Source organism: Triticum aestivum, chromosome 7A, assembly GCF_018294505.1.
Source record: "Triticum aestivum cultivar Chinese Spring chromosome 7A, IWGSC CS RefSeq v2.1, whole genome shotgun sequence".
NCBI lineage: Eukaryota > Viridiplantae > Streptophyta > Magnoliopsida > Poales > Poaceae > Triticum > Triticum aestivum.
Window position 1 is genome coordinate 45,404,126 of NC_057812.1, and position 26,777 is coordinate 45,430,902.

The 26,777-nt window shown below is 45.5% G+C and overlaps 3 protein-coding genes across 3 annotated transcripts; all 3 read left to right on the top strand.

The window, feature by feature from the left end:
• The first annotated feature begins 638 nt into the window (after nt 1–638).
• Nucleotides 639–2,035, top strand: LOC123150035 (GDP-mannose 4,6 dehydratase 1). Its single transcript, XM_044569835.1, has one exon. It carries the CDS (start codon nt 699–701, stop codon nt 1,815–1,817), a length of 1,119 nt encoding a protein of 372 aa, XP_044425770.1. The 5' UTR covers nt 639–698; the 3' UTR covers nt 1,818–2,035.
• Nucleotides 2,036–13,253: 11,218 nt separating this feature from the next.
• On the top strand, nt 13,254–17,827 carry LOC123149351 (uncharacterized). The gene is made up of 2 exons (XM_044568994.1): nt 13,254–14,716; nt 17,150–17,827. The coding sequence occupies exon 1, from the start codon at nt 13,384–13,386 to the stop codon at nt 14,710–14,712; it is 1,329 nt and encodes a 442-aa protein (XP_044424929.1). The 5' UTR covers nt 13,254–13,383; the 3' UTR covers nt 14,713–14,716; nt 17,150–17,827.
• LOC123152952 (uncharacterized) lies at nt 15,706–23,976 on the top strand. Its single transcript, XM_044572308.1, has 19 exons — nt 15,706–15,750; nt 17,150–17,460; nt 18,353–18,440; nt 18,595–18,765; nt 18,842–18,892; nt 19,446–19,514; nt 19,633–19,701; nt 20,206–20,273; nt 20,407–20,688; nt 21,296–21,426; nt 21,691–21,776; nt 21,871–21,987; nt 22,521–22,625; nt 22,730–22,751; nt 22,832–22,864; nt 22,945–22,985; nt 23,130–23,194; nt 23,282–23,333; nt 23,516–23,976. The coding sequence occupies exons 1-19, from the start codon at nt 15,706–15,708 to the stop codon at nt 23,585–23,587; spliced, it is 1,878 nt and encodes a 625-aa protein (XP_044428243.1). The 3' UTR covers nt 23,588–23,976.
• The last annotated feature ends 2,801 nt before the right edge of the window (nt 23,977–26,777 follow it).

Genomic DNA, 26,777 nt, shown 5'->3' on the forward strand with positions numbered 1-26,777 from the left:
AGAGAGAGGGGCAAAGCTTAAGAAGGAGAATTATCAGTTGGGCAATATGTACAGCCAATTTGTGGATAATGTGTCCAAATTATTTGACTACCAAGATGGTCTGAAGTCTCATGGCATGGATTAAACCAATGAGGCTATCATAGAACTTAAGCAGAAAAAGTAGCAGCTTGAGGAGCAGGCTAAGATTGAGATACAGATGGAAAACTGAAGCTGAAAAATGAGCATAGGTGCATCCTGCAGATTCAAGCTGACATCATCCACAACACACTGAAGACAATGAAGGAGATAGAGATGGGTAGAGGCCTGCTTAAAGACAAAAAGGAGAGGTCGACAGTGCTGGCAACACTCAAAAATCCAGTTGCCGCTCGGCTACCTCGACCCCAAGTTTAAAGTTTTAGTATTGTCAAATTCTTTTTTATCTTCCTCGCCAATTTTTTTTATCTCAACATCATGACAAAAGAATTTTCAACAGTACTAAAAGTTTCAAAGTTGGCCCAATAAATACTAGTAGGAATAATAGGAATGAAAAATAGTACAAGTGTCAATTTCTATCCATTGTCCAGATTTTTTCCAGGCAGTAGAAGCTGACCCAGACCCAAAGTCTCCGGGCCCTACAAGTACTCCTGGGCCCCATCGCCTCCTTCCTCCCCCAAATCACCGTTCTCCCCCCAAATCACATCCCACTCTCAGATCTCGGAATGGCCGACTCCTCCGCGCCGCACTCCAACGGCGGCGCCGGCGCCGAGGCGGAGGCGGTGCCCCGTTCCCTGGCGCCGCCGCGGAGGGTGGCGCTGGTGACGGGCATCACGGGGCAGGACGGGAGCTACCTGACTGAGCTGCTCCTGTCCAAGGGGTACGAGGTGCACGGCCTCATCCGCCGCTCCTCCAACTTCAACACCCAGCGCCTGGACCACATCTACCACGACCCGCACGCGACCCCCTCCGCCGCGCGCCCGCCGATGCGCCTCCACTACGCCGACCTCTCCGACTCGTCCTCCCTCCGCCGCGCGCTCGACCACGTGCTCCCCGACGAGGTCTACAACCTCGCCGCCCAGTCCCACGTCGCCGTCTCCTTCGAGGTGCCCGACTACACCGCCGACGTCACCGCCACGGGCGCGCTCCGCCTGCTCGAGGCCGTCCGCCTCTCCTCGAAGCCCATGCGCTACTACCAGGCGGGGTCCTCGGAGATGTTCGGCTCCACGCCGCCGCCGCAGAGCGAGGCCACCCCCTTCCACCCGCGCTCCCCCTACGCCGCCGCCAAGGTCGCCGCGCACTGGTACACCGTCAACTACCGCGAGGCGTACGGCCTCTTCGCCTGCAACGGCGTGCTCTTCAACCACGAGTCCCCCCGGCGCGGCGAGAACTTCGTCACCCGCAAGATCACCCGCGCCATCGGCCGCATCAAGGTCGGGCTCCAGACCAAGGTCTTCCTCGGCAACCTCTCCGCCGCCAGGGATTGGGGCTTCGCCGGGGATTATGTTGAGGCCATGTGGCTCATGCTCCAGCAGGACAAGCCTGATGATTATGTTGTCGCCACTGAAGAGTGCCACACCGTGGAGGAGTTCTTGCAGGCTGCTTTTGGGTATGCCGGCCTCAACTGGAAGGATCATGTGGTCATTGACAAGAAGTACTTTCGCCCTTCGGAGGTGGACTGCCTGCAGGGAGATTCATCCAAGTCAAGGAGAGTGCTTGGGTGGAAGCCCAAGGTTGGCTTCCAGCAGCTAGTTGAGATGATGGTTGATAACGACATCGAGCTTGCCAAGAAGGAGAAGGTCCTTGTGGATGCTGGGTACCGCGACCCCAAGCAGCAGCCATAGAGTTGGAATCAATAGTTTGGTTAAAATGGAGCTTGGTTTGGATTTCCCACCCTTAGAAGCTGATACAGTGTGGCCATTGCAGTAGAGGTTGGCTGAAGTTATTGTTGTTTGTCTCAGGGTAGAAATAAGGAGGTTTAAAGTTTGATCCTACAAGACTGTTGATTAAGTTACTATGTCATGTGCTTTTCTCATATGAATGAATCAGACAATTTATACCATACCATTTTGAAGCAAACTTGTCTGTGTTCGATTATGATAGCAAACTTGTCTTTCTGTACTGTGTGGTACATTCTGAATATATGTTATCTTGGTATCCATCAGTAGCATTTTACATTATCATCTTGGCACATAGCAATGGGGATATTTAAATCAGTATAGTTCAAAATTGTAGTTAATCTACATAATTGAAATGATGAATATGTTAGCCCACATTTCCCGTACGTGAAGAGCGTGAGTTGAACTATAGTCCTACGATTAAATGTATGAAATGAGAGTCTTGGCCTGTGTTGGCCTGAAGCTTTTGCTTGTTCATTCGTATGATTCATCAAGTGTCCAGTGAACTGTCCATTCTTCTTGCCTATGTGCTTTGCAGGTATCAGGCATTTTGTCCTGAGTATAATAAGGTCACTATCCTTGAGTTAAACAATTGACATCATATATGATGTGACACAATGCCCAGTGTGTATCTGGCAAAGACAAGAGAGACCCTACATGATTCACACAAAATATGCTTCAGGACAAGCATTGTAAGTATTGTATTGGCTTCTGTTTGTTTGCTACGTTTGACAAGTTGCTGGCAGAAGGGATGGTATATCTATCTTCAGGCTTCAGCAGCCAAAAGTATATTATATAGTCTAAAATTCTACTCTGATTAGCTTTGGGTGCTGAGACAACGATCTTTAGTTATTTCACTTCAGGCGATCCTTCGTTCGTAATTATGGTGCTCAATGACTTGTAACCTGCACCATGAATTCTTATGCAGTGTAATTCAAAGCTGTTTGACCTTCTCATGGATGCTAACTTGCCGAGTTGATAACTTTCAGTTTCATATGAACCTGGAGAGAAAACATTGCTTGCTGGTCTGAGTCATTCATGTAGGATGTGCTTAGAATATTTTAGATGAACATTGGATAAGCAAAACAATGGAAGTCCTTCAGCTGATTTTACTTTTTTGAAATTCTTATGCAGAATTATATACTTACATACAACAACAACAACAACAACAAAGCCTTTAGTCCCAAACAAGTTGGGGTAGGCTAGAGGTGAAACCCATAAGATCTCGCAACCAACTCATGGCTCTGGCACATGGATAGCAAGCTTCCACGCACCCCTGTCCATAGCTAGCTCTTTGGTGATACTCCAATCCTTCAGGTCTCTCTTAACGGACTCCTCCCATGTCAAATTCGGTCTACCCCGCCCTCTCTTGACATTCTCCGGACGCTTTAGCCGTCCGCTATGCACTGGAGCTTATACTTACATGCAGAGGATTTTTACAGCATATTGGCTACTAGTCCAAACTCCAAAGGCCAATTGAGACCTTGAAATGCCTTCTCTAATTCCTCTTAAATCTAGCATCTGAGCCTTCTCTAATTCCCCTTAGATCCAGCATATGAGCCTTCTCTAAGCCTTTGAGTTGCCAACTGACATATGGGCGAGGAATATACACTTTTATCAAATGAATGAATGAATCACTCTCATTCTGGAGGAAACACATCTGCCTCTGATACTTATCTTTCTGTATTGTGGATCCATACAATCTGAATATATATCTTCAGCTGGTATCTTCACATCCATCTGTAGCATTTGACAGTACCATGTTGACGCATTGCAAACAAATGGTTAAATACATAACTATGATGGTGAATTCTTGGTCTGAATTTCTTGTATATGAAGAGCATGAGAAGACCTTTAGTTCAGCAAGTCTATGAGAATCCTGAACTCTTGGTCACAAGCTCTCATCTGCTCATGTGCATGACTGATCAAGGCAAGTGTTGTCCACGGGACTGGATACATTCTTCTTGCCTATTTGCTTTTCATGTATTTGACATTTGGTCCTAGGTATAATGGCCACTGCATTTCTGAAATATTAAATTAACACCTTATACATCCAACGCGAAGTCAATGCACATCTATGTTCTAATTTTGCGCCAACAAGATGGACCTCATGACAAGCAGTGTGAGGATTCTATTGCCCTCTGTTTGTTTCCTGCGCCAACAAAATCTGAATAGAGTTTCTATGTGCTGTGAATGAACGCGGCGGCGTATGAACCTTCAGGGTCCAGCAGGCAAATGTATATTATAAGATTCAACTCTTATCATCTTTGGGTGCCAAGATAATGATCTTAAATTGTTTGGTTGCTCTGTAGATACAGTGTTCAGTGATCTGCATCCTGCACTGTAAATTCATATGTAATGCAGTCCTATGAACATCCTGCAGACGAAACAATCTTCTTAGTTCTTTCATATATGATGTGCTTACATTTTTGTTTCAGATGAACATTGGAGATGCTACTGCCCCAGACTGTATGCTGGATACAGACAGTATTGCAGCTAAACAGTCGTTTGGAGTTGAAAGTTAACCTTAGAGCCGACACAAGGAATCCTAAACGCATTTGCCAGTGGAGAGGACAGTTTTTACCCTTCCCGGCGACCTCCTGACACTTGCCAATTAACTATGAAAGTGGGTCCGTTTGCGGCCAACATCGTAGTACATGTTTAGTGTTAATTTTTACAAGCAGACGTGAACTAATTTGCTAATTTTCGCAGGATAAGCACGTGAGCCTAGGCACGGTGGTAGAGAAGGGTGTCTTCTGTTGTAACTCGAATTCCGCAGTGAAGATTAAGATAACCATTTTTTCCGCGAGCTGTTCAAAAACCAGTGTGAGTGAGTAATGATGCAGAATCAAAAGGACTCATGACACAAAATCAAAACGAGGTATTAATTTCTGTACTTTTGCACAGATCACACTTGGTTGATTGTATCATTGGAAGGATGGTATCTATCTTCAGGCTTCAGCAGACAAAAGCATAGTCTAAAATGATACTCTGATCATCTTTGGGTGCTGAGACATTGATCTTAAATTATTCCACTGCAGGCAATCCTTCGTCTCTAAGTATTCCACTGCAGGCAATCCTTCGTCTCTAAGTATTCCACTGCAGGCAATCCTTCGTCTGTAAGTATAGTGCTCAATGACTTGAAATTTATCCTGCACCATAAATTATTATGGTGCAAATCAAACCTGTTTTGACCATCTCATGGATGCTGACTTGCTGAGTTAATGAATTTCAGTTTCCTATGAACCTGGAGAGAAAACATGTTTGCTGGCCTGAGTAAATCATGTACGATATGCTTAGAATTTTTTAGATGAACATTGGATAAGCAAAACATTGGTAGTCCTTCAGCTGATTTTCTATTTGAAAATTCTTATTATGCAAAAATATATGTACCTGTAGTACAGGGGATTTTTACAACATATTTGATGTTAGTCCAAACTCTGGAGGCCAACTGAGAAACATCCTCATCTTTTCGGGCAGTTAAAAATGCCTTCTCTAATTTTCCTTTAAATCTATTGTATTTCTCTAAGCTTTTCATTCGCAAACTGAGTAACAGACATATGGACTGATGAATATGCACTTTTATCAAATGAATGAATGATGAACGACTGCCATTTTGGAGGAAACTTATCTTTCTGCATTGTGGATTCATGCAATCTGAATAAAGTATCTGAATGCATGTCTTAATCTGGTATCTTGACATCCATCTGTAGCATTTGACACTACCATGTTGGCACATTGCAAACACGTGGTTAAATACATGACTATAATGGTGAATTTCTTGGACTGTATTTCTTGTATATGATGAGCATGAGTTGAACTCTAGTTCAGCAAGAATACGAAATCTTGAGCTCTTGACCCTAAGCTCTGATTTGCTCCTCTTCTTACCTATTTGCTTTTCAGGTAATGGGCATTTTGTCCTGGGTGTAAAGTTCACCACATTTCTGAAACACACAACTGGCACCTTATATATGCGACGCAGAGTCAATGTGCATCCAGGTTCTAATTTTGCGCCAACAAAATGGACTTCACAGCAAGCAATGTGAGATTCTATTGTCCTCTGTTCGTTTGCTGCGTTCAATAAGTTCCTGCCTGCCTATGTACCTTCAGGGCCCAGCAGCCAAGCTTATATTCTAAGATTGAACTCTCATCATCTTTGTGTGCCAAGACAGTGGTGATCTCAAATTGTTTTGTTGCTGACGATCGGTCGGTCAACCGTTGCTCTGTAAATACAGCGTTGGATGATCCGTATCCCGCGCCGTAAATTCATATCTGATGCAGTTCTATGAGAGGAAACAATCACTGCTTCTGACAGTTTCTTGCAGAGACGACGCGCTTGCATTTTTCTATACACACGACGAAATAGCAGCCGATGTGCGCACGATCCCGTGTGGCAGCATCAGCAGCGCACGTACATGCAGGAGGCAGTTGGTTTTCCTGTTAGCTGATGCATGCGCACCGTGTATCGTTCGCAGATCGTCCAATCTTGTCGTGTGTGAAGTCATTTCACTAATAAGGCCTCCTTTGGTTTAGAGGAATTTCATAGGAATTCTAGAGGATAGGATTCTTATAGGATTTTTTTCTTTATAGCCCTTTGGTTCATAGGAATAGATTCCTATTCCTACATAGGATTGGTTCCTATCCTCCACATTTCATAGGAAAATAAAAAAGAGCCTAGACTCAATGAAAAAATTCCTTTGGTGTCAACCAAATGACATCTTGTTTTCTATTCCTACTCATAGAATTTGAGATACATGTCATCTCATTTCCTATAAGATTCCTATTCCTATGATAATCCTATCCTGTGAACCAAAAGAGGCCTAAATTTTAGTTTCGTATGAGTAATTTGTTGCTGAAAGTAATAAGGCGCCAGTTTCATCCTATGAATAAATTTATTGAGGAAAGGGGAGTTGTCGGAGCTGATTTTTTTTGGCCCAACTCCTCCACTACCAGGAATTTTTGGGGGAAAGTGGAGTTGTTGGAGATGTTGCAAGTGTCGTCCACTGAACTGTCTACATTGTTCTTGCCTATTATTTTATTGTCAGGTATTGGGCATCTGTGAAAGATGTGTTGAGTCGAAGTTAACCTTGTTGCTGAGAGGACAATTTTTGCCCCTTCCCCGGCCCGGACCCCGGCGACCTACGCTTGTACTGTAACACTGATCCGATAAGTGCCACACGTGTGGGTGTTAGGAAGTCCGCCCACACATTTTGTGTGGTGTATAAGAGGAACAGCCCACACACCTACATGTGGGCAAAACAATTAGCGCCCACACGCCTCTTTTTTCCCTTCCCGATCCCTCTCACACGCGTGCGTGTGGGCGAAGTTGATAACGCCCACACGCCCGTATGTCAGGCCCCGTACCTCCTGGTCTCGCACGCCACGCGTGACGGTCACTGCGCGCCCGCAGTTGCCATGGTCCAGACCCTCGTCCATGTTCGTTTAATTGCAGTTGCCATGTCGCTGAAGTACGGTTGCCATGTCGGACAACTGCAGTTGCCATGGTTGCTCAACTGCAGTTGCCATGTATGGTCTGATCTAATGTAGTTGCCATGATTTCATAACTTTAGGAGTTGCCACATACTAACACTAGGCAGTTGAGAGAGTTGTCATGTGCTCACAAGCATGCTAGGACAGTTGCCATGTAAAAAGGAAGAGTTGCCATCTGCTTACGTGCACGTTAGGGCAGTTGCCATGTACATGCACGTTAGGGCAGTTGCCATGTACCATGCAAAAACATATGGCAACTCGGTAAAAGAGAGTTGTCATCTGCCTACGTGCACACTAGGCAGTTGCCGTGTACCCTGCAAAACACATGGCAAACTTGGGTAAAAAAAGAGAGTTGCCACCTGCTTATAAAAGCACACTAGGGGCAGTTGCCATGTGCAGTGCAAAAACACATGGCAACTAGCAGCTTGGGTGTGGGAGAGGAGAAGGACGTGTGGGCAAGATGCCAAATGCCCACACACTAGCCCTTGTGTGTGCGTGCAAAGTGGCATGTGGGCGAACTGCTGAACACCCACACACCAGCCCCTCCTATGTGGTGAAACGGCCGTGTGGGCGACCGGCTGAACGCCCACACACCAGGTCAGTCTTACGTGGCACTAGAAACATGCCAAGTTCGTGCGCTCACGAATGGACGCGGATCCACGCGTGTGGGCGAGATGCAAACGCCCACACGCGTGGGCGTTAACATTTCCGTACGTTTTTACCGCAGGCTGTTCACGAACCACAGTGCGAGAAATGACGCGAAATTAAAGATACAAAATCAAAAGGACTCGTGACACAAAATCAATGTGACTTGTTATTATTTTTGTATTCCCTAATAAGTGTTGTGGTTTTGGCTCAAGTACTTGTTGGTCTGCTTGGTTGGTCCCTGTGATGAAAGTCGCTTAATTCTCCCATGAGTTAATATAAACCAGGAGAGCCACATGTTGTTGTTACTCTGTCAGATCTCGGATGGGGCCCGGCAAACCCTAGTCCCTTCCTTGCACTTGCTTCACTCTTCCGTCCCACGGAAAGCCCCAAATCCACCTCGCTTCTTCCATTTCCATTGCCGGCCGCCCGCCACATCCATGCCAATGACCTCGCCTTCGCCTCCCCCCACGCAGCCCATAACAGGCTCTAAACCCACCTCCTTTCTCTCCCACTCCCACAACCAGCTGATCACCACACCAACTTGATTGACCTCACATTTGCCTACACCCACCACCCTAAGCCACCGACCGTCGCCACCCCTCCGCCTCAACAGGACATCGACGCCCCACTCCTAGACACTAAATTGTATACATTCTTTGTACATGCAACTCATGGTCAATGTGAGCCCAGTTCTAAAATTTCACTTTTGGAAAAATAATTATAAGGATTCTATTGCCCTTTGTTTTGCTGCGGTCAGCAAACTCGCGCGCGTAGGTACCTTCAGCTTCAGGGTCCAACAACCGAAAGTGTCGTCCAAAATCACACCCGGATCATCTTTTGAGTGCAGGCAGTAGTCTTAATTTTTTTTTCTCTGTATGTAAATACGGCCTTCACTAATCCACGCCCAGCAGTACAGAATTCATGCTGGGAATGATGTGTGCTTACTACATTTGTTTTTTGTGAAACATCAGAAATTCCACTACCTAAATGCATTCCACTACCTCAGATTGAAGTCTGGATACTGACAGTATTGCAGGAAAGCAACTGTCAGGAGTTAAATCAACCTGACAAATGACACATGAAATCCTAAACGCATTTGACATCATTAGCCGACAGGACATTTGCCCCTTCCCGAACATAAGACTAATGATCTCTAGTGAAACTAAAGATAATCATCACATTCCACGATTGTTCAAGAGCCATAGTGTGAGTGAGTAATGACGCATAATAGAAAAGGACTCACATACACCAAATCAAAATGAGTTATTAGCTTTTGGCTTTTTCACACATCGCACATGATATGGTTGGTTGTATTGTCCGGTGAAACTTAAATTTTCCACGTGTTAATAAACCCAGAGATACACTTTCCTCCACCACTGGTTGTTGTCACTCCGTCGGATCTCAGATGAGAGCCAACAAACCCTATTCCCCTTGCTTGCATTCACGTCACTCTTTCGCCTTGTCGCAAGCCCCAAATCCACATCCTCTCCCCTACTCAACCGGGCGGCCGCCACACCCACGCCAGTGGCCTCGCCTTCGCTAATCCCCACCCCGCCGCCACCCCTCTGTCTCAATAGGATGCCGACGCCCCACCCCAGGACATTGAATCCATTGAATTGTACATTCTTGTACACAAGATTAAAAGTCAATGTGAGGCTAGTCTAAATTTTCACTTTCAAGAAAAGCATATTAAGGTTTCTACCGCACTCTGCTTGCTTGTTGTGGTCAGCAAATTCGCGCGGGTATGTACCTTCAGCTTCAGGGTCCAATAGCCAAAAGTGCTGTCCAAAATCCTACTTGGATCATCTTTTTGGTGCAGACAGTAGTCTTAAATTGTTTCTCTTTATGTGAATACGCCCTTCGATGATCCGCACCCCGCACAACAAATTCATGGTAGAATGATGTGTGCTTACTACATTTGTTTTTGTCGAAACATGACATATTCTAGTGCCCTGGTCTAAAGACTGGATACTCAACCATTTGGAGTTGAAGTCGCATTGACATTAGTGAGGGAACATTTGCCCCCCCCCCCCCCCCCAACATAACACTAATAATCCCAAAATGAAGCTAAAGATATCATCATTTTCCGTGAGCTGTTCAAGAGCCACAATGTTGTAATGAGGCAGCTCGTGTACTAGCAAAACCTACAGAATTTGATGTTGGGTCCTGTTGGTCTAGTGAGCCACCTGATAAAATCAGGGCCATTATTTGTAACGAACATTTTTCTAAGTGAATGAATATAAGGGTGCTGCCCATTATTTTCAAAAAGGAAAAACGTGAGTGTGCAGTGATGCAGATTTAAAATGGACTCGCAGACATGTATCCCATATGAAACTTAATTTTGGCATGATTTAATAAACCCAGAGAGCCATTTTCCTCTGCCACCGGTTGTTATTACTCCGCGGATCTCCGATGAGAGCCTGCAAACACTAGTCCCTTGCTTGCGCTCGCTTCACTCTTTCGCCTCGTGGCATGCCCCAAATCCATCCTCTTCCCTACTTCCACCACCAGCCGACCGCCCCAACCCATGTAAATGGCTTCACCTTCACCTACCCCCACCAGTCCCACGTAGCCGACCGCCACCACCCGTCCGCCTCAACAGGACGCCAACGCCCCACCCCGAACATCGAATCCACTGAATTGTACATTCTTGTAAATGTGAGGCCAATTCTATATTTTTATCTTTGAGGAAATGCATTGTAAGGATTCTATTGCCCTCTGTTTGCTTGCTGCGGTCAACAAATTAGCGCGTATGTGCCTTAAGCTTCAGAGCTTTAGGGTCTAGTAGCCAAAAGTGTCGTCTAAAATCTTACTTGGATCATCTTTTGGGTGTGACCTTCAAGATCCGCACCCGCACCGCAAATTCATGCTAGGATGATGTGTGCTTACTATATCAAAATAGCCATGCAGATGGCAGAGCACATAACGATTCCGGCACGACACAGCTCCAACCAATACAGATTAAGGAATGGGCCAAATCCAGCGATGAGGATGAGTTGTCATGCAAGCATTGCTGTTACTGCCCTGGAACCGAAGAGTGGAAACTGCAACAAAGCGGTCATTTGAAGTTCAAATCAACCTTAGAACCAACAAATGGCAATCCAAAGCGCATTTGACATCATCAGACGAGAGGACATTTGCCCCTTCCCGTGCATAACACTAATGATCCCCAATAAAATTAAAGGTAAGCATCACTTTTCGTGGGCTGTTTAAGAGGCGCACCGTGAGTAAGTAACGATGGAGAATCAAAAAGGACTCACATCACACACATGGTATGGTTGGTTGTACCCTCTAGTGAAACTTATTTTTTCTAACATACGCCCTTAGAGCAACTCTAATGAGGCGACCTATTTCGTCCGCCCATATCCGTTTGGGTCGACGCGGAACGCGCTGACCGAAACGGACGCGCGTCCTTTTTCGTCCGCGGGCGACTCATTTCAGACCCAATTTTGAGTCTGATTTACGTCGGCGCGGATACGAGATGAACGCGCGCGTGCCTACTCTCACCGGGCCCACTGGTCGGTGGTAGCCACCACCATTTTCCCCAAAAATGCTCCCGCCCGCGCGCGCCCCCGCCCCCCAACCAGCCATGGAGAACGCCATCGACCTCGACCTCGACGCCGCCGTCGGCCTCGCCTCGTCCGGCGCCGTCGCCCCCTCCGAGAAAGGCAAGCCTCGTGCCCCGCGCAAGACCGCCGCCGCTACCAAGCCGAAGAAGGCGCCGACGTCCGAACAACGGGTAAGGGAGTCGGCCAAGAGGAAGGGCTGGAGGCACGCCGCGGATGCGAGGGATGAGGCCGCAGCCGTCGCCACCGCGCAGCAGGAGTTCACCCACGCCCGCGTCGCGGCGGCAACGAGGGAGGCGCTTTACATGCTAGGTGTAAACCCTAGCCAACACAACCTCGTCCAAGCCGCCGTCGCCGCGGCCAGCACCGGCTCGTCGGCATTTCCTCGGATGGTGCTGCCCGACTCACCCCACGCGTCGGCTTGCAACCCGGTCCCCGGCTTCCACATCTACCCGCAGGCCTCCCGCCTCTCCAGGGAGTGCTCACCCGACGTGAGCGTGGTCGCGCCTTCCACGCCCGCGCCCGCGCCCATCGACCTCAACGCCACCCCGATGGTCAGTGGCTCGTCGTCCGGCGGCATGAGGAAACGCGCACGGCAGACGCCGGCCGGCGGGCTCCCGGACGCCCGTAACCCGTTCGAGGAAATGCCGTCCACCGTCGACGAGGACTACATGCAAAACCTCATCTTCGAGGGCGGTGCGCCGGGCGCTTGGCTACGATCCCGACGAGACACAAAGCCAGGAGGGCCACGGGGCGTTCACGCCGGTCGCTGGCTATGATCCCGATCAGGTGGCCTTCATGCGTGATCAGGTCGGCATCGACCTGGACGGCGACCAACTCCAAGAAGGAGGACAAGCGAGATGCGGTCACCAACGCCTTGATCGCAAGCGTGGACGTCATGATGAATAAGAAGGACTCAAGGAAGGAGGAGCGTCGACGTTTCAAGGCGGAGCAAATGGATGCTTTCATGAAGATCCAAAGGAGGAGGCTTGATCTTGACGCCGAGAAGCAAGCCAAGATGTTCGAGCTCGAGGCGGAGAAGCAAGCCAAGATGCCGGGGATCGAGGCCGCCAACACCAAGACAAAGGCGAAAGAAGTGGCTCTTGCAAGCATGATGACCGGGATAGAGATCATGAAGGTGGATCTCAACACCGTGTCGCCAAGGAAGAGACCGTGGTTCGAGAAGATGCATGCCGACATGTTCAAGTTCGACGACGAGTGATCTATGGCGTCGAGAGCCATCTTTTTGTATGCCGGCAGGTGTGCCGGCACGACCACGGGAGCTGCGATGGCGTGGTCGAACTCAAGTCCCACTTTTTTTGTGTGCTGGCATGTGTGCCGGCCGGCTGGCGAGTGCGCCAGCATGAACTGTGGTATTTTCTGAAGCCGTCATTGTATGCCGGCGATGGCATGGTGCCGGCATGAGACATGGCCGCTGGCATGATCAGCCGAGGGCCTTTTGTATTTAAAAGTTGAATGCGGACATGAAATGGGTCGGCGCGTTGGACGCACTGCCGACCCAAATGCAAAACTAAGCAGACGCAGGGCGGGCGGCCGATCCAAACAAACAAAAAACGGACAAATGCACCGTCCGTTTGGGTGGCCCCATTGGAGTTGCCTTTATAAATCTCAAAAAGGAAAAACATACGCCCTTATATTTCTCCACGGAGTAATAGTATTCTGTCGGATCTCGGACGAGAGCCTGCAAACCCTAGTCCCACTCGCTTCACTCTTCTTCCCCGCGGCAGGCCCCAAATCCAGTTCCCCTCTCCCATTCCCACCGCCGGCCGGCCGCCACATCCGCGCCAATGGCCACGCCACCCACCGCCGACGAGCCTCCCCCTCCGCCTAATCCTGACGGAGACGCCCCCTCCCCGCCCACGGACGCCGAATCCCCCCCGCCGCTCCCGGAGGCCGACGCCCCTGCCGCGCCGCCCCCGGACGCCGACGCCGACGCCCCGCCTCTGCAGCAGCCGCACCTCCCGGACGGCATCCTGGAGGACATCTTCCTGCGGCTCACGACGGCGGGGGACGTCGCGCGGGCGTCGGCCGCCTGCGCCTCCTTCCGGGCCATCACGTCCGCGCTCCCGTTCCGGCGCCGATTCCGCGCGCTCCACAGGGCCCCGGTCCTCGGCTTCCTCCGGGAGGACTTCTACGCCGCCCGCCCGCCGCACCCCTCCGCCCCGGCCGCGCGCGCCCTCGCGCGGGCCGCCGACTTCACCTTCTCCTTCCTCCCCGACGACGCCGCCTGCTGGAGCCCCCGCGACGCGCGTGACGGCCGCGTGCTCTTCTCCGCGGTCCCCAGCTCCCACGGCCGCGGCAGCTTCGCCGACGCTACCTCCACCACCTTTGTTGACCTCGTCGTCGCCGACCCGCTCTTCCGCCGCTGCGTCCGCGTCCCGCCCGTCCCCGACGACCTGGCGGCCCCCGTCCTGCGGTGGGGCATGCTCGACTTCGAGCCCTTCCTTGCGCCGGCCAGCGCCGAGGACCTGCGCGACGACGGCGTGCCCTTTAGGGTCATCGGCAAGGTGCTGTGCGAGGACAGGGTCGCCGTGTTCGTCTTCTCCTCGCATACCGGCGAGTGGCGCAGCTACGGCTCAAGCGAGTTGTCCAACGACTTCGCGCTGGACGCCTTGTACGAGCGGCGCCACTACGTGCAGGGCTGCTTCTGCTGGCTGTTGGAGTGGATGGAGAAGCTGCTCATGCTTGACGCCGGCACGATGGAGTTCTCCATTGTCGACCTCCCGCCTGGCAACGACGAGAGGCGGTTCGCCATTCTGGAGGCAGGGCAGGGCAGGATTGGGCTGCTCAATATTGGTAGAAACACATTGGACTTGTACTACAAGACCTGGCCAGGCAAACGCAATGAAGAGTGGCAACACGAAACGAAAGATCACCCATTGCCCGACTATCACTGGCGCATCATAGGTTCTGATGAGGAGTACTTGCTCCTGAGAGGGATTTCACTTGATTGGCCCTGGTTCGGGAGCGCTTCATCAGAGAGTCCGGATATTGAGTATTTTGCACTGGAGCTCAAGGCATTGCAACTCGAGAGGATGTATGTGTCCAAGCACAAAATGTTGCATGCTCACCTGTACAGGGGCCACCCGCCGCAGATCTCGGCACCAACTCTATGAACTGGTAAACTTGCTACTGTATCATCCTCTTGTTTTCAGCAGTTGGGGGGGAGAGAGTATTCTTTGCTTTGAAAGCCATATTTGTTATTCCCTCTGTCCACAAAATTACATTGTAGTAGACCATTAGCCACGGGCACAAACCATACAATAACTATTGTGTAGGCTAAAATTATCATCATTCCTTTCTCTTGCTCCAAAGTTCCCCTGCATGTTTTCTTTCCAAGGAGGCAAGGTCGGCTTGTTCATGGGAGTAATAGTTTTGGGCATAATAGGAAATGTGGAGAAGTGCCTACAAAGTTGTCAACTGAGCACATTGAAGGAAAACAAAATTCCTAAGTGACCTACATTTGTTTCTACTCCTTTTTCTTTTCTTTAGTTCCTACATGTGCATTTTCGTGGCTGCAACACATGTAACACACAAATCCATGCCAAAGATATATCAAGAAAAATGGTCCTGGTGCCATGTACATACTCTGTTTTTTAATATAGAGCAGTAGGAGCCTCTCCTGCTGTAACTTCTCAAAAAAGTAGGTGAATATTGTTTTTGCAAAGATTCAAGCACCACCATTGTCATGCTGCAACTCGACTGTTGTTAATGATTCAGTACTGTAACACACAAATCCATGCCAAAGATATATCAAGAAAAATGGTCCTGGTGCCATTTACATACTCTGTTTTTTAATATAGAGCAGTAGGAGCCTCTCCCGCAGTAACTTCTCAAAAAAGAAGGTTAATATTGTTTATGCAAAGATTCAAGCACCACCATTGTCATGCTGCAACTCGACTGTTGTTAATGATTCAGTACTGTATGCCATCCATGGTTGAGAACTGCTAATTTGCACTAGTGGTTTCAGGTTTGCAATATTGCTATCACTTTTACATTGCTGCCATACAGACTATGACAACTGTTATCTCATTAACACTTTTAGTAAATTTGATATAGTAGATGAAAACAACTTGGTATTATTGCTTCACTTATTCGGTAGTGAGCAAATGGAGAGAGTTTTAATTGATTTTCAAGAAATGTTCAGGATAGTGGTAACTGGTACCATCTCGGTCAGGTGCTGAATAGGGATTAATAGGCGAATTGGCCATTTAACTGCATTTATCGGTGGGTTAACTAGGGCCATACCAAACATGTAGCTCTGTGTTAGCCATATTCTGCTTGTCCCTCTACTATCCTTTTTGTCTTTTCTTTCTGCATAAGTCACATTTGGGCTGTCCTCGCCGCTGGTAAGCTGATGCCCATTCGCCCACTATTGTTCCAGCGGTGGGTGTGTAAAAAGCCCCCCCCCCCCCCTCCCTGTGCAAGCACTCTTCTTCCCCTTCTCCAGCCGCCACCTTCTTCCTCTCTTCTCTTTCCCTTCCCAGAGCACGTCCCTAGCTCTTGCTTCCTCTCATCCTCTGTCTAACACCGAGCACCTATCATCTCTCTGCCTCTCTCCATCCTGAGGGAGTTGCGCCGCCGTGGGAACTGACCGGTGGCTGCTTGAATCATGAGCGGGAGCCCGAACCCCCCCCCCCCCCCCCACCAACCGTAAGAAGTGAAGCAGCTGGAGATGTGCACGGGCTGGAAAATTTGGGCTCTAGCAGCCCAAAACTGCCAGCCCAGTTCATCGCTGCTCACCCAAAAATTTGGTCTGACAACCGATTTTTCGGCCTGTCAGACTGATTACCTGCCTGGGCAATTTTCTCAGCTGAATAGGTTTTTCGCATCGGCCACCCTCCGAGACATGATTAACTAGACACGATTGACTGGCCAGTTGACTGTTATCTCGGCCGATATTTGGAACACTGTTTTAAAGCATATTTGATATTCCCTCCGTCCACAAAAGTACATTGTATTTGACTATTAGCAATGGGCCCAGTAAAATGAATAGGCTAAATTATCATCATTCCTTTCTCTTGCTCCAAAGTGCCCGTGCATGTTTTCTTTCCAAAGCGGCAACTCTGCTGATGGGAGTAATAGTTTGGGGGCATAATAGGAAATGTGGATTAAAATGTCTACAAAATTGTGAATAGAGCATAGTGAAGTACAAAAAATGGCCAAGTGACCTACATTTATTTGGAAGGGAGTAACTGATTAGCTGTACACACTTCTCTTTAGCTTCTACATGACCATTTTCGTGGCTGTGACACTTCTCCATGCCAAAGATATAGCAGGAAAAATGGTTCCGGTGCCATGTACATCCTTTTTTTTAATATAGAACAGTGGGAGCCTTTCCTGCTGTAAGTTATCAAAAAAGAAAGTTGATATTATTTTCTGGAAAGATACATGTGGCAACTTGATAATCTGCCCTAAATCCGAGATTCTGTTCCTGTAATGCCTTTGATGAGCATCTTTGCCATTTCATGTTGTGATTTTGTCTTCTTTTGCCAAAAACTAGGGCAATGGTCTCAGGTTGGAAATTGAGTGGTGGCGTGTTGTCTATTGCAGGTTACATATCCTTGGTCCTTGAATGTGGAGAAGTGGCTACAAAACTGTGAACAGAGCACACTGAAGGACAAAACGTTAGAGCACATTGAAGGTTACATATCCTTCGTCCTGTGTATTGCCGCTGGAGAAGTGGTGAATGAGTTGGTATGGTTCTCTGACGGCAAGAAGCATGTCAGTGGAGGGCGCAAGTTTGCCGGTAGCGGCAGATGGTGGAAGGCAGGATGGCTGCTGCGAAGGGATGCCCAACCTTATGTGCCAGTTGGGCGTTATCGGGTGCCAGCGATCTTTCTTGAGCTGCGTCTTGACCCACAGTTTGTCTACATCGACTTACGTTGGCTGTGTTTGCTGGCTTAAGGCCATTCTATATATTCTTGCACCCCAAAGCATGTTTTGGAGAGTCCGCTTTGGCGCCGAAGTTTGTTGTAATTTGCAGGATACTAGATCCAACTTGATAAGTGTGGCAACCCTAGTTTTCCCCCCACTGCTGGCAGCATGTGAGACCAGCTCAGCTGATGAGCTAACATTGAGAGAGTTTATGGCCAGTTCAGTGGGTGGTGGCTCTGGTTTGCGTGTATGCATGTATTAGAGTATGTATTATGTATGTAGCCTGGATGGCCTTGTTGTATCTTTTTGTTGTTGTTGAGAAACAGCCTTGTTGTATCTTTTTGTTGTTGTTGTTGTTGTCGTTGTTGTTGTTGTTGTTGTTGTTGTTGTTGTCGTTGTTGTTGTTGTCGTTGTTGTCGTTGTTGTTGTTGTTGTTGTTGTTGTTGTTGTCTGTCTTGCAAAAGAGCAAGTACTATTAAGCAAGTGTTTGATCAGCTTCATAATTGCCTTTTCTTCTGTAGTTGCTCTTATACTAAAATTTTCACCATGGTGTCCTGTTAGCAGTTTGCAGACATGAGGTTCTCATCATCTTGCTATGCCATGATACTGTTATGCCAAAAAATCCCTGTATTCCGCACTTACGACACATCTTTTTTAGCCTAGCAAAAAAAAAAAAAACTCCCCACTTGGGTAAAATTCCATTATGCTACATGTGTATGCCTACTTTTCACGAACTTGCTTATACTTACTGATGTTCAACAGTCTTGTAAAATTTAACAATAAGCTCGACGGTCTTGTCCATTAAATTAGCAATTGAAGTGTACAAGGGCATTGTCGAATGTGGCAACCTGTGCATGTGAACTTTCTGTTTAACTGCAGTTTACCTTGTTGGATGCAGGTTCTTCTCATGACCCTTCAAAATGCACCACCAGGTCTTGACTATGACCGCGATAGAAAATTCTCAAAGGTAGTACTGGTCCAGTTCTTGGCTTGTGTCTTTTGGTTATGTTTTAACAGCAATACCTAGTTGTCTTAGGAAGCCACTTCAGTTGTTATTACGGAGTGGATATATTACATTACAATGTTTACCTTTCTAATGAAGGCTTTTCAGCTGTAATCAGTCTTTGAAGGAAATGGTTGCAATGTGCTTGGTAAAAGATCAAACTAAGCGGCCAACAGCTGAGAAGTTACTAAAGCATTCGTTTTTCAAGAACACAAAGGCCCCACAGCTGACAGTTAAGAGCATCTTAACCGATTTGCCCCCTCTGTGGGATCGTGTGAAGGCACTCCAGGTTTTGCTCTTGTGCCATCTTCTTCTTTTACTTGACACTGGAAACAATATCTCAGTAAATTACTGTGCTTTTTCAGCAAAAAGATGCAGCACACCTGGCTTCATCTGAACAGGAAGCACTTTCCATGGTTTGTGATATTAACACTCTCTTATGTTATTTTTTGCTTTTGGTGCAGTTCTTTCCATTTGAGGCCATGAAATTCTTCTTATTTTATCTACTCTATGCAAAGTGAACTAGCAATCTTGATGATTTTTGGAATCACAGAACAAAATAAGACTCACTAGCCAACCAATTTTAGTAATTGGGTATAATATGACCATTGTTTTGACGATGAAGACGATAGCTAAAACATGTCTGAGAGACATTGGTTTTGTATAATTAACCAAGTTAAGCTAGAAATCACTGAAAGATGCTCACCTGGATATGAGCTGTTTCGTTTCGCATACAAACAATTAATAACATTTTATTCAGTTTGCATAGAGATATCCTGCCTACTTGCAAATTAAGGTGCTTCTGTTTGCTGTAGAGCTTTCCCTGCAAAGTGAACTTGTCCAGTACACTGTGTTGTAAACAATTCATGAAGACAGTGCAACTTGTATTATTTATCTGTTTTAGAAATGCACGCATGCAATTCCGTCCTTCAATCCGCTTAGGTGACTTTCTTGTGGTTTGTTCAACAGAGTGAGTATCAACGAGGTGTCAGCGCATGGCACTTTGATATTGAGGATCTCAAGGCTCAAGCATTACTGGTAAAGCAGTAGCTTCCATAATTTCTAAGAATTTGCTACATGTCTACATTGCTCACACATTTTTGAGGCGTAAGTGACTCTGATATGACCTTACAAATAAGCTCCCAAATTTATGCAGATTAATGATGACGATCCACCTGAATTGAAGGAAGATGATGACAGTGTCCGAATAAATGAAGTTGATAAGGTTTGTTTGATTTGATTCCATTTCAAAATTAATAACGTTAAACCTGTGCTACAGCGATGATAGAAAGAGCCTGCAAATGTACTTGATGACAAAGTTTTCTGGAGTGCATCCAAGAGAAGTGATATCATATAGGAGTATGATTATCGTAGGAGAAAACTATACTCCCTCCGGTCCAAATTAATTGTCGCAGCTCTAGTACAACTTTATCTAATTTGGATCGGAGGCCATTTATCTAATTTGAAAAGGGCATGATTAGCTAGTGATAAAAGGAGTGCCACAAATGCTTCTTCCTGAATCTGAAGAGTATATTTATCTCTTGTGATGCTAGAAATGTTATTGTACAGGGCAAAGATCTGCAACCCTTTGGTTACTGTCCTGCAGTTTCTCACTAACTTCTATCATTGTAAAAAGCATCTGCATTCCCTGTTGCGTTATATCTAAATATTTTTCTATATGCAAGAGAGAATGATACAAATGTTTCTTTTGTGAATGGTCTATTGGCAGGGCACATCTTTTGAGAGTCATTTTGGACAATCAACGCTTCTGAATGGAAATAACCACAGGTTGAATCAGTATGTAACGTTTCAGCATCGATCCAACTCTATAGGATCATTTTTGTTCTTATAACAAGAGGAGGATTAGCGAGCCTTGATGCATATTGTTTTCCTGCTAGTAGTGTATTCATACTATTTTGTTATATTTCAGTGAACGAACTTGTACCACTGCAGTAAATCCAGGTGGAAATGGCCCTGAAACAAGTGATGAATTCGCTTCTGACCTTGGCAATGCTGATAGTCCAAGGATGGTTGATGGACACGTAAAGCAAGGAACAGAAAATGATTCATTGTCCTCTACATCGAAGCAAGGTTCTGAGGGTGGAAACCGCAGGAGTGAAGTTAGACAAAGACAAAGGACATTCTCTGGTCCGGTTATGTATTCTGGTACCCGCAGTAGTTCACTGATTGAAAGAGGTTATATTATTGATAAGTATGTTCGACAATTTCTTCTAACTTATCACATTCTGTTTGATCTGTTACATATAAAAAACATAAGAAAGAAAACGAAGCCCACTTTAATCTGTTTGCGCTCTTACTATAGAACTGCTGTTCAGTTCTTCCTGATCAACCTTCAAGTTTTTAAGAGGTTCTGTTTATAAGTCATGACCAAATTTGTTTTTGAAGAAGCATGTTGATAGATACATGAAAGTTTTCATATCTGAGTATCAGACACAGAGCACAGTTCTCCTTTATATGTGGATTGTGGATAGAGTACGAGTGAAATCTAACTGTATATAAAGGTCATTATGGACTTCTTTGTTTAAACTTGCATGCCGTTGACATCCTTGATATTTTTTTGTAGCCCTAAAGTAATTATAAAAATAGTTTTTTTATTATAATGATATATGTACAATACTTGACAGTGGAGTAAACGCAATCCTAATTATTCTGATACTTTTTTATTAGGATGGATAGTCTATAATAACTAATGATGATTACTCTAAAAGAGCTCTTCCTTGAATCAGTGTTCCACTCTGTTAGAAGTTTGCATTAGCATACCAGTTTAAATTGCATTTGATTTTTGTTCCTCTTCACAGGGATGCAGGAGTTCGATCACCTAATAAACAAAAGAGTGACACGGGAAGAATCGATGATCTTAGTGGTCCGCTTTCACTTTCAACTCGTGCTTCTGCAAATAGTCTGTCTGCCCCTATTCGGTCTTCTGGAGGTAGGATAAAAGCATCCACTGTTCTAACGCAACTGTGCACCACTTGTGTCAGTGTAGACTATAGACCTCCAGTCATGTTTAACATCAACGTAGCACATCAGCACAGCACACAGCATGCTTCAGCAAATACATAGCTTGCTTGTATCCAGTCTTTTTGAGATAGGGGTACAACATTTATCATTCTTACACAAATGTTCACCACTTCTGTAAATGCATATAAAAAGACTTGGGAGTCGCATGTAATTTTCTGTCTTTATTTTGCAGGATATGTGGGCTCCTTGGGAGACAAACCTAGGGTGGAAATAAAAGGCCGACTTTCCGTAACATCTGAAAATGTGGATCTGGCGAAGGTACGTTACCTGTTGAGCAACGCATACACTTGAATAGGTAGTGCTTATGAGCAAAACAAGACTTCAGTGAGAACTTAATAAAGTCTACTGACAGGTTCAGGAAATTCCAGTGGTCAAAATTTCACCTAAACCACAGGAGGTAAGAACTCAGGTCTCTACAATGAAAAGATCAGCCAGTGTTGGTGCTTGGCCAGTGAAGGCTAAGTCAATGGTATGCTTTCATGTTGCCTGAAGTATCATTTGTGGAAAGAAAAAAACTTTCAACTAATTAAGATAATGTATTGTTGCACTAAATTGTTTTTTTCTTTCTGTGGGGTGATTTTCCCCCAAGCTCTCAAACTAAACAAAACAAGATTAGAGCAACTGAAATATTTTAAGTTTTGTGCAGTTATTTTTATGAAAGAGATGAAGGAGCGTGTTCTCTTTCTGATGTTCTTTACTGTGTACCTTTGTACCCCTCGTTTAAGAATTTCCATAGTGCTGTTAAATTATTTCTGGATATGATTTGTCATATTTTCTTTTAGAAACATCAACCGCATGGCATGATATCAAGCTAACGTTTACTATAATCATGGATAAGTTGCATGCTAGAACTGAATTCTAAAGCATGCACGTTGAAATTGGCAGTCTTGACATGTTGGATTATGTATGTTATTACTATTATTATATCAAAGATGTTTCGTAGATTTGTGGTGCATATCATTTCAGTTAATTGATTTATGTCTGAATGCATTGGTTTTGCAGTCTAATAATAGTCATCATCGGAAGGAATTCCGTGACAGCTCAGTATCTGCATCAATTCTGATTCCCCATCTTGAAAACCTTGTACAGCAGACCACATTTCAGCAAGTATGGAAGAAACTCTATATAATGCCCCCCCCCCCCTCAACGCATGTGCATTACAAATATATTTACTGCTGTACAGTTGACCATTTTCCATTTCCTTTTCACAGGATATCATCACGAACCTAATGAGTACTCCCTCCGTAAACAAATATAAGAGCGTTTAGATCACTAAAGTAGTAATCTAAATGCTCTTATATTTCTTTACAGAGGGAGTAACTTGCAACAGAATGAGAAACCCAATGGTAATAAATTTCTACTGTAGCTGCTCAAAGTTTCAATTTCCCCTTTCTATGATTAAAATAAAATATTTTATTTTCTCCAGGGCCGCACACTAGAGTTCAGACTATGGAGGGTGATACAGGGGTAAGCTTCTCTTTAGCTTAATATATATATATAAAAAAATCAAATGCAGAGTTCATCATTTTTATTTAATGAACATAATTGCTTTACAAGATGAGTTTGTTTATGTTCATTACAGTAGTATTGATACTTGCATACTTTTGGCAGGTTGAAACGGGCAGTGCTGAGAGAGAACGGAAACTACTTGCAAAAGTATTCGAATTACAGTCAAGGTAGGTTGATTTTCTTGGCATGCAGTTGATATTTGGAAGGGATAATCACATAGATAGTTGCATATTGAAAATGTTTGACCCTTGCAGGATGATTTGTTTAACCGACGAGTTGATTGCATCAAAGCTGAAGCATGTTGAGGTCAGTATCGAGCAATATCTATATGTAACAGCTGATGGAGGGTGGTAAATGGACTTGTATTCAACAAAATATGACTTAGGGATGTCGAATTAGAGCATTTAATAACATAACAAATAACAAAAAGAAAAAGCGAAAATGAACACCATAATAAAATGATGATGATGATGCATTACTTGTTGCAGCTGCAAGAAGAGCTAAATACACTCTACTGCCAAGAAGAAACAGGAGAGGATGACGACAGCGGAGAGGCATGAGACCTTTGAGTGGTGGTACAAGGAGGGAGTATTCAGAATAATATAATAATCTAGGTGCCCTGGGTCGTGCATTGAGGCTTGGGCTTCCTGAACAAGGCAGGCAGGCGTTTTGTGGCGGAGTGTTGGTGAGAGGAAGCAATATAATGTCTTGGAAACCCTAGATGATTCAGAAGCATAGTGAGAGAGGCTGTTGGAGGCATAGCAGGAGAATATGAATATACTACATGCTGGTTGATGGTCTGGTTGGAGGGAGTCAGTGATTTTATCTTGTTGCTATCTACTATCTCTGTGTGTGTGTGTCTGTACATAGGAGTATCTATATATCAACAGTAGTAGTAGTTAGCATCATGTGTAGCTAGCTAGCTAGCTAGTATGGGTATGGTTTGGTTTTGTTTAACTGAATTGACTTGCGGTATCCATTCATTTTGGCCGTGCCGCGCCGCGCTTATCAGTGGGCAATGCTGCCAATTTGGTTGCAGAAAAGTAATAATTGGAAGACTGGAATGTACTCCCTCCGTCCCGAAATACTTGTCAGAGAGATGGATAAAATTGGATGTATCTATATCTAAAGTACGTCTAGATTCATCCATTTCTCTGACAAGTATTTTCGGACGGAGGGAGTATGTATTTATACATATAAAGGACAAGTTGGTTGATTACCTGCAACTGTTATCTCTATGTATGTATGTTTATTTGATTTGAAGCAAGTGAATTGATCCCTCTGTTAATGGGTTCAGTAAGGAGTATGTTGTGGTTGATGATGTTGCCGGCCTTGATGACTACACTACACTAGAAGTACTAGTTGAATGTTCGTGCGTTGCCACGGGACTTAAAAAATGTATACATCGATCATTATTCTAATTCAGAAGTGCATGTCAAACATAATGGAGATTGATCGATATAACAGCAACTACCAATTCTTTCTCCCGCTGCTTTCTCTATCATGTCTCTTTTTTTAACGTGAAATAGTAAGATAGACCCCTAATGTATATTTTACAAATTAGAAGTGTGTCCTTAACTTCATATGCCATCGTCTCTTTCACTACCTTCCTTGTCTCTTTCACTACCTTCCTTGCATCTAGAAAAAGCATCTTTCTCCCGGTCGTCCCTCCTCTCCATATCCATAGAATTCATCCATCTTTGCTCTATCATTGTCGTCAATTCAAATGTTGGTCATTTTGCCCTAACTATCGCTTGGCCACTTCTTCAAAACATTAGAAGAGATATATGAAATGGTGCATATGTGTCGAGAGAAATAGTGGGTTGCGACGACAACATACAAACAAAGGGACATACAATCACCAACTCCCCTTGTATATCTCGAGTGGGGCTGGGGTAGCCCCACATGTATAACCAATGTAACTTGGAACATGTATTGAACTAATATGTCTTCATCAAATATGAAGATATTTTCATGATTACAAATGCTCCAACGCCCTAGTATGATCACTTTGTTGAAGCAAGGTGAGTGTTACCTTTGATATGCATGAACAAGTATGTCCATGAGTGACAGGCCCAGGTGCTTCTCCTGGTTGAGCCTCTATGAAAAAAGAGTGAGCACAACACTGGATGAATACGTGCACACATAATAGAATAGATTCCAAGCTCTCCACCATCATACTTGTATCCTTTCTCTAATAAAAAAATAGTAAGGATACACAAATATGATAAGAGCACGTTTGTTGGCCTACTAAATAGGAGTAGTAAATATGGTGTTCGAGATTGACCTAATTCACAACGGGCATCATCTCTTCAGGAGAAGGCAAGGGTACATATCTTGCTCCGTTATTCAAATGTTCACAACTAATTTTTTTATGGACATCGTAATTAAAAATATTTTTTCTATCTTGCTATGCATGATCGATTTCCAAACGTGTAGAGAGAGGGACTGAACATGATTCAAGCCGCAATACACATGATGGCCCCAAAATTGGAGCATACTACTCAGAGAAAGAGGCATATAGGAGTTTATCAACTTCATGATGACCACAAAAATAGACTTATGTTTCTCAACTCTTCATGGAATTCTGTAATGTGTGGATCACTTCAAAATCGTAAATAACACGAAATAACTTTCAAACTATGAAGATAAATAAACATGACAATGTTCAGTTCTCTTTTGTGCTGATCATTTTGTGTACGAGTATTCAGTTATGGGGTAAAAAAATCTAGTCATCCCGGAGTATATTTTATCTCCACATCCAATCTAGCTCCCAATACAATCTAAACAAGGGTGAAAGCAGACACTAAAAATTCAGCATTCACACCGATCAAAATTCAAAATGGCCTCTTGAGCCCCTTGAAGTCCACCATCTCGATGCACTCTACGTTGCCCCTGAAACCATTGAGCAGATCGTTGGCCCGATCTTTGGTCACACAGCCGCAGCCCACCTGGAGCAGCTTCTCGGAGGTGCCCACATGCAGCGCCTTGTCGCAGCACGCGCCGACACGGCAGAGGCGGCAGAGTGCAGAGACGGCGGACCACGTGGCCATGTCGGACATGCACGCACGGACTCGAGGCCGGTGTGTTGGCAGGCACAGGACGCCATCCAGCACGGCCAGTGCCTTCTCGCTCGTCCTCTTGTCAGCGTCCAGGACTCGCTCCACAACGACGAGCACTGCCCCTAGCTCGGCGAAGTGGGCGGCCGCGTGGTTGCTGCCGGAGACGAGGTAGTAGGCCGTGACGAGCGCGGCCTTGGTGGCCTGCGGGGACATGGGTTTCCTGACGAGGCCGACTTGTGAACTGACACTTGAAAAGAAGGTGAGCCGCCGATTTCTGCACTTGTTTGCAAGGAGGGTAACCCCATTTGAATTGCAAAGAAGCCCACCAATGATTATAAAGATACTAGAAGTGTCCGCACGCTTTACCACGCAGTGGATACTCATGATAATTTTATTAGTGACATGTTTCACTAGCTAAACTACAATGAGTCTATTGTTTTGACATGTTCAATATCCAACCATAACATGGACAGTATTGTCCATAACACAACCCATAATTTCATTATTGATGAAACAACATCTTTATAACCCCAATTTTGTTTCATACTAAAGAGGAGATGGAAAACTTTGAAAGAGAAGGACATACCGTTGAAGGACGAGAGTTGTCGAATGTGCATCTCGTTCCCCATATGATGACCACGACGAATGATTCACTAGGAGCATTGAGGAGGGTTAGATGGGACATGGG

What these genes read in the sequence shown, in the direction of transcription:
- LOC123150035 (XM_044569835.1), top strand. Translation starts at nt 699, where the DNA reads ATGGCCGACTCCTCCGCGCCGCACTCCAACGGCGGCGCCGGCGCCGAG.
- LOC123149351 (XM_044568994.1), top strand. Translation starts at nt 13,384, where the DNA reads ATGGCCACGCCACCCACCGCCGACGAGCCTCCCCCTCCGCCTAATCCT.
- LOC123152952 (XM_044572308.1), top strand. Translation starts at nt 15,706, where the DNA reads ATGGAGAGAGTTTTAATTGATTTTCAAGAAATGTTCAGGATAGTG. An exon ending in GAATAAATGAAGTTGATAAG is followed by an intron (nt 19,702 to 20,205) that starts GTTTGTTTGATT and finishes GTCTATTGGCAG; the next exon opens with GGCACATCTTTTGAGAGTCA. An exon ending in CAGTGAAGGCTAAGTCAATG is followed by an intron (nt 21,988 to 22,520) that starts GTATGCTTTCAT and finishes TTGGTTTTGCAG; the next exon opens with TCTAATAATAGTCATCATCG.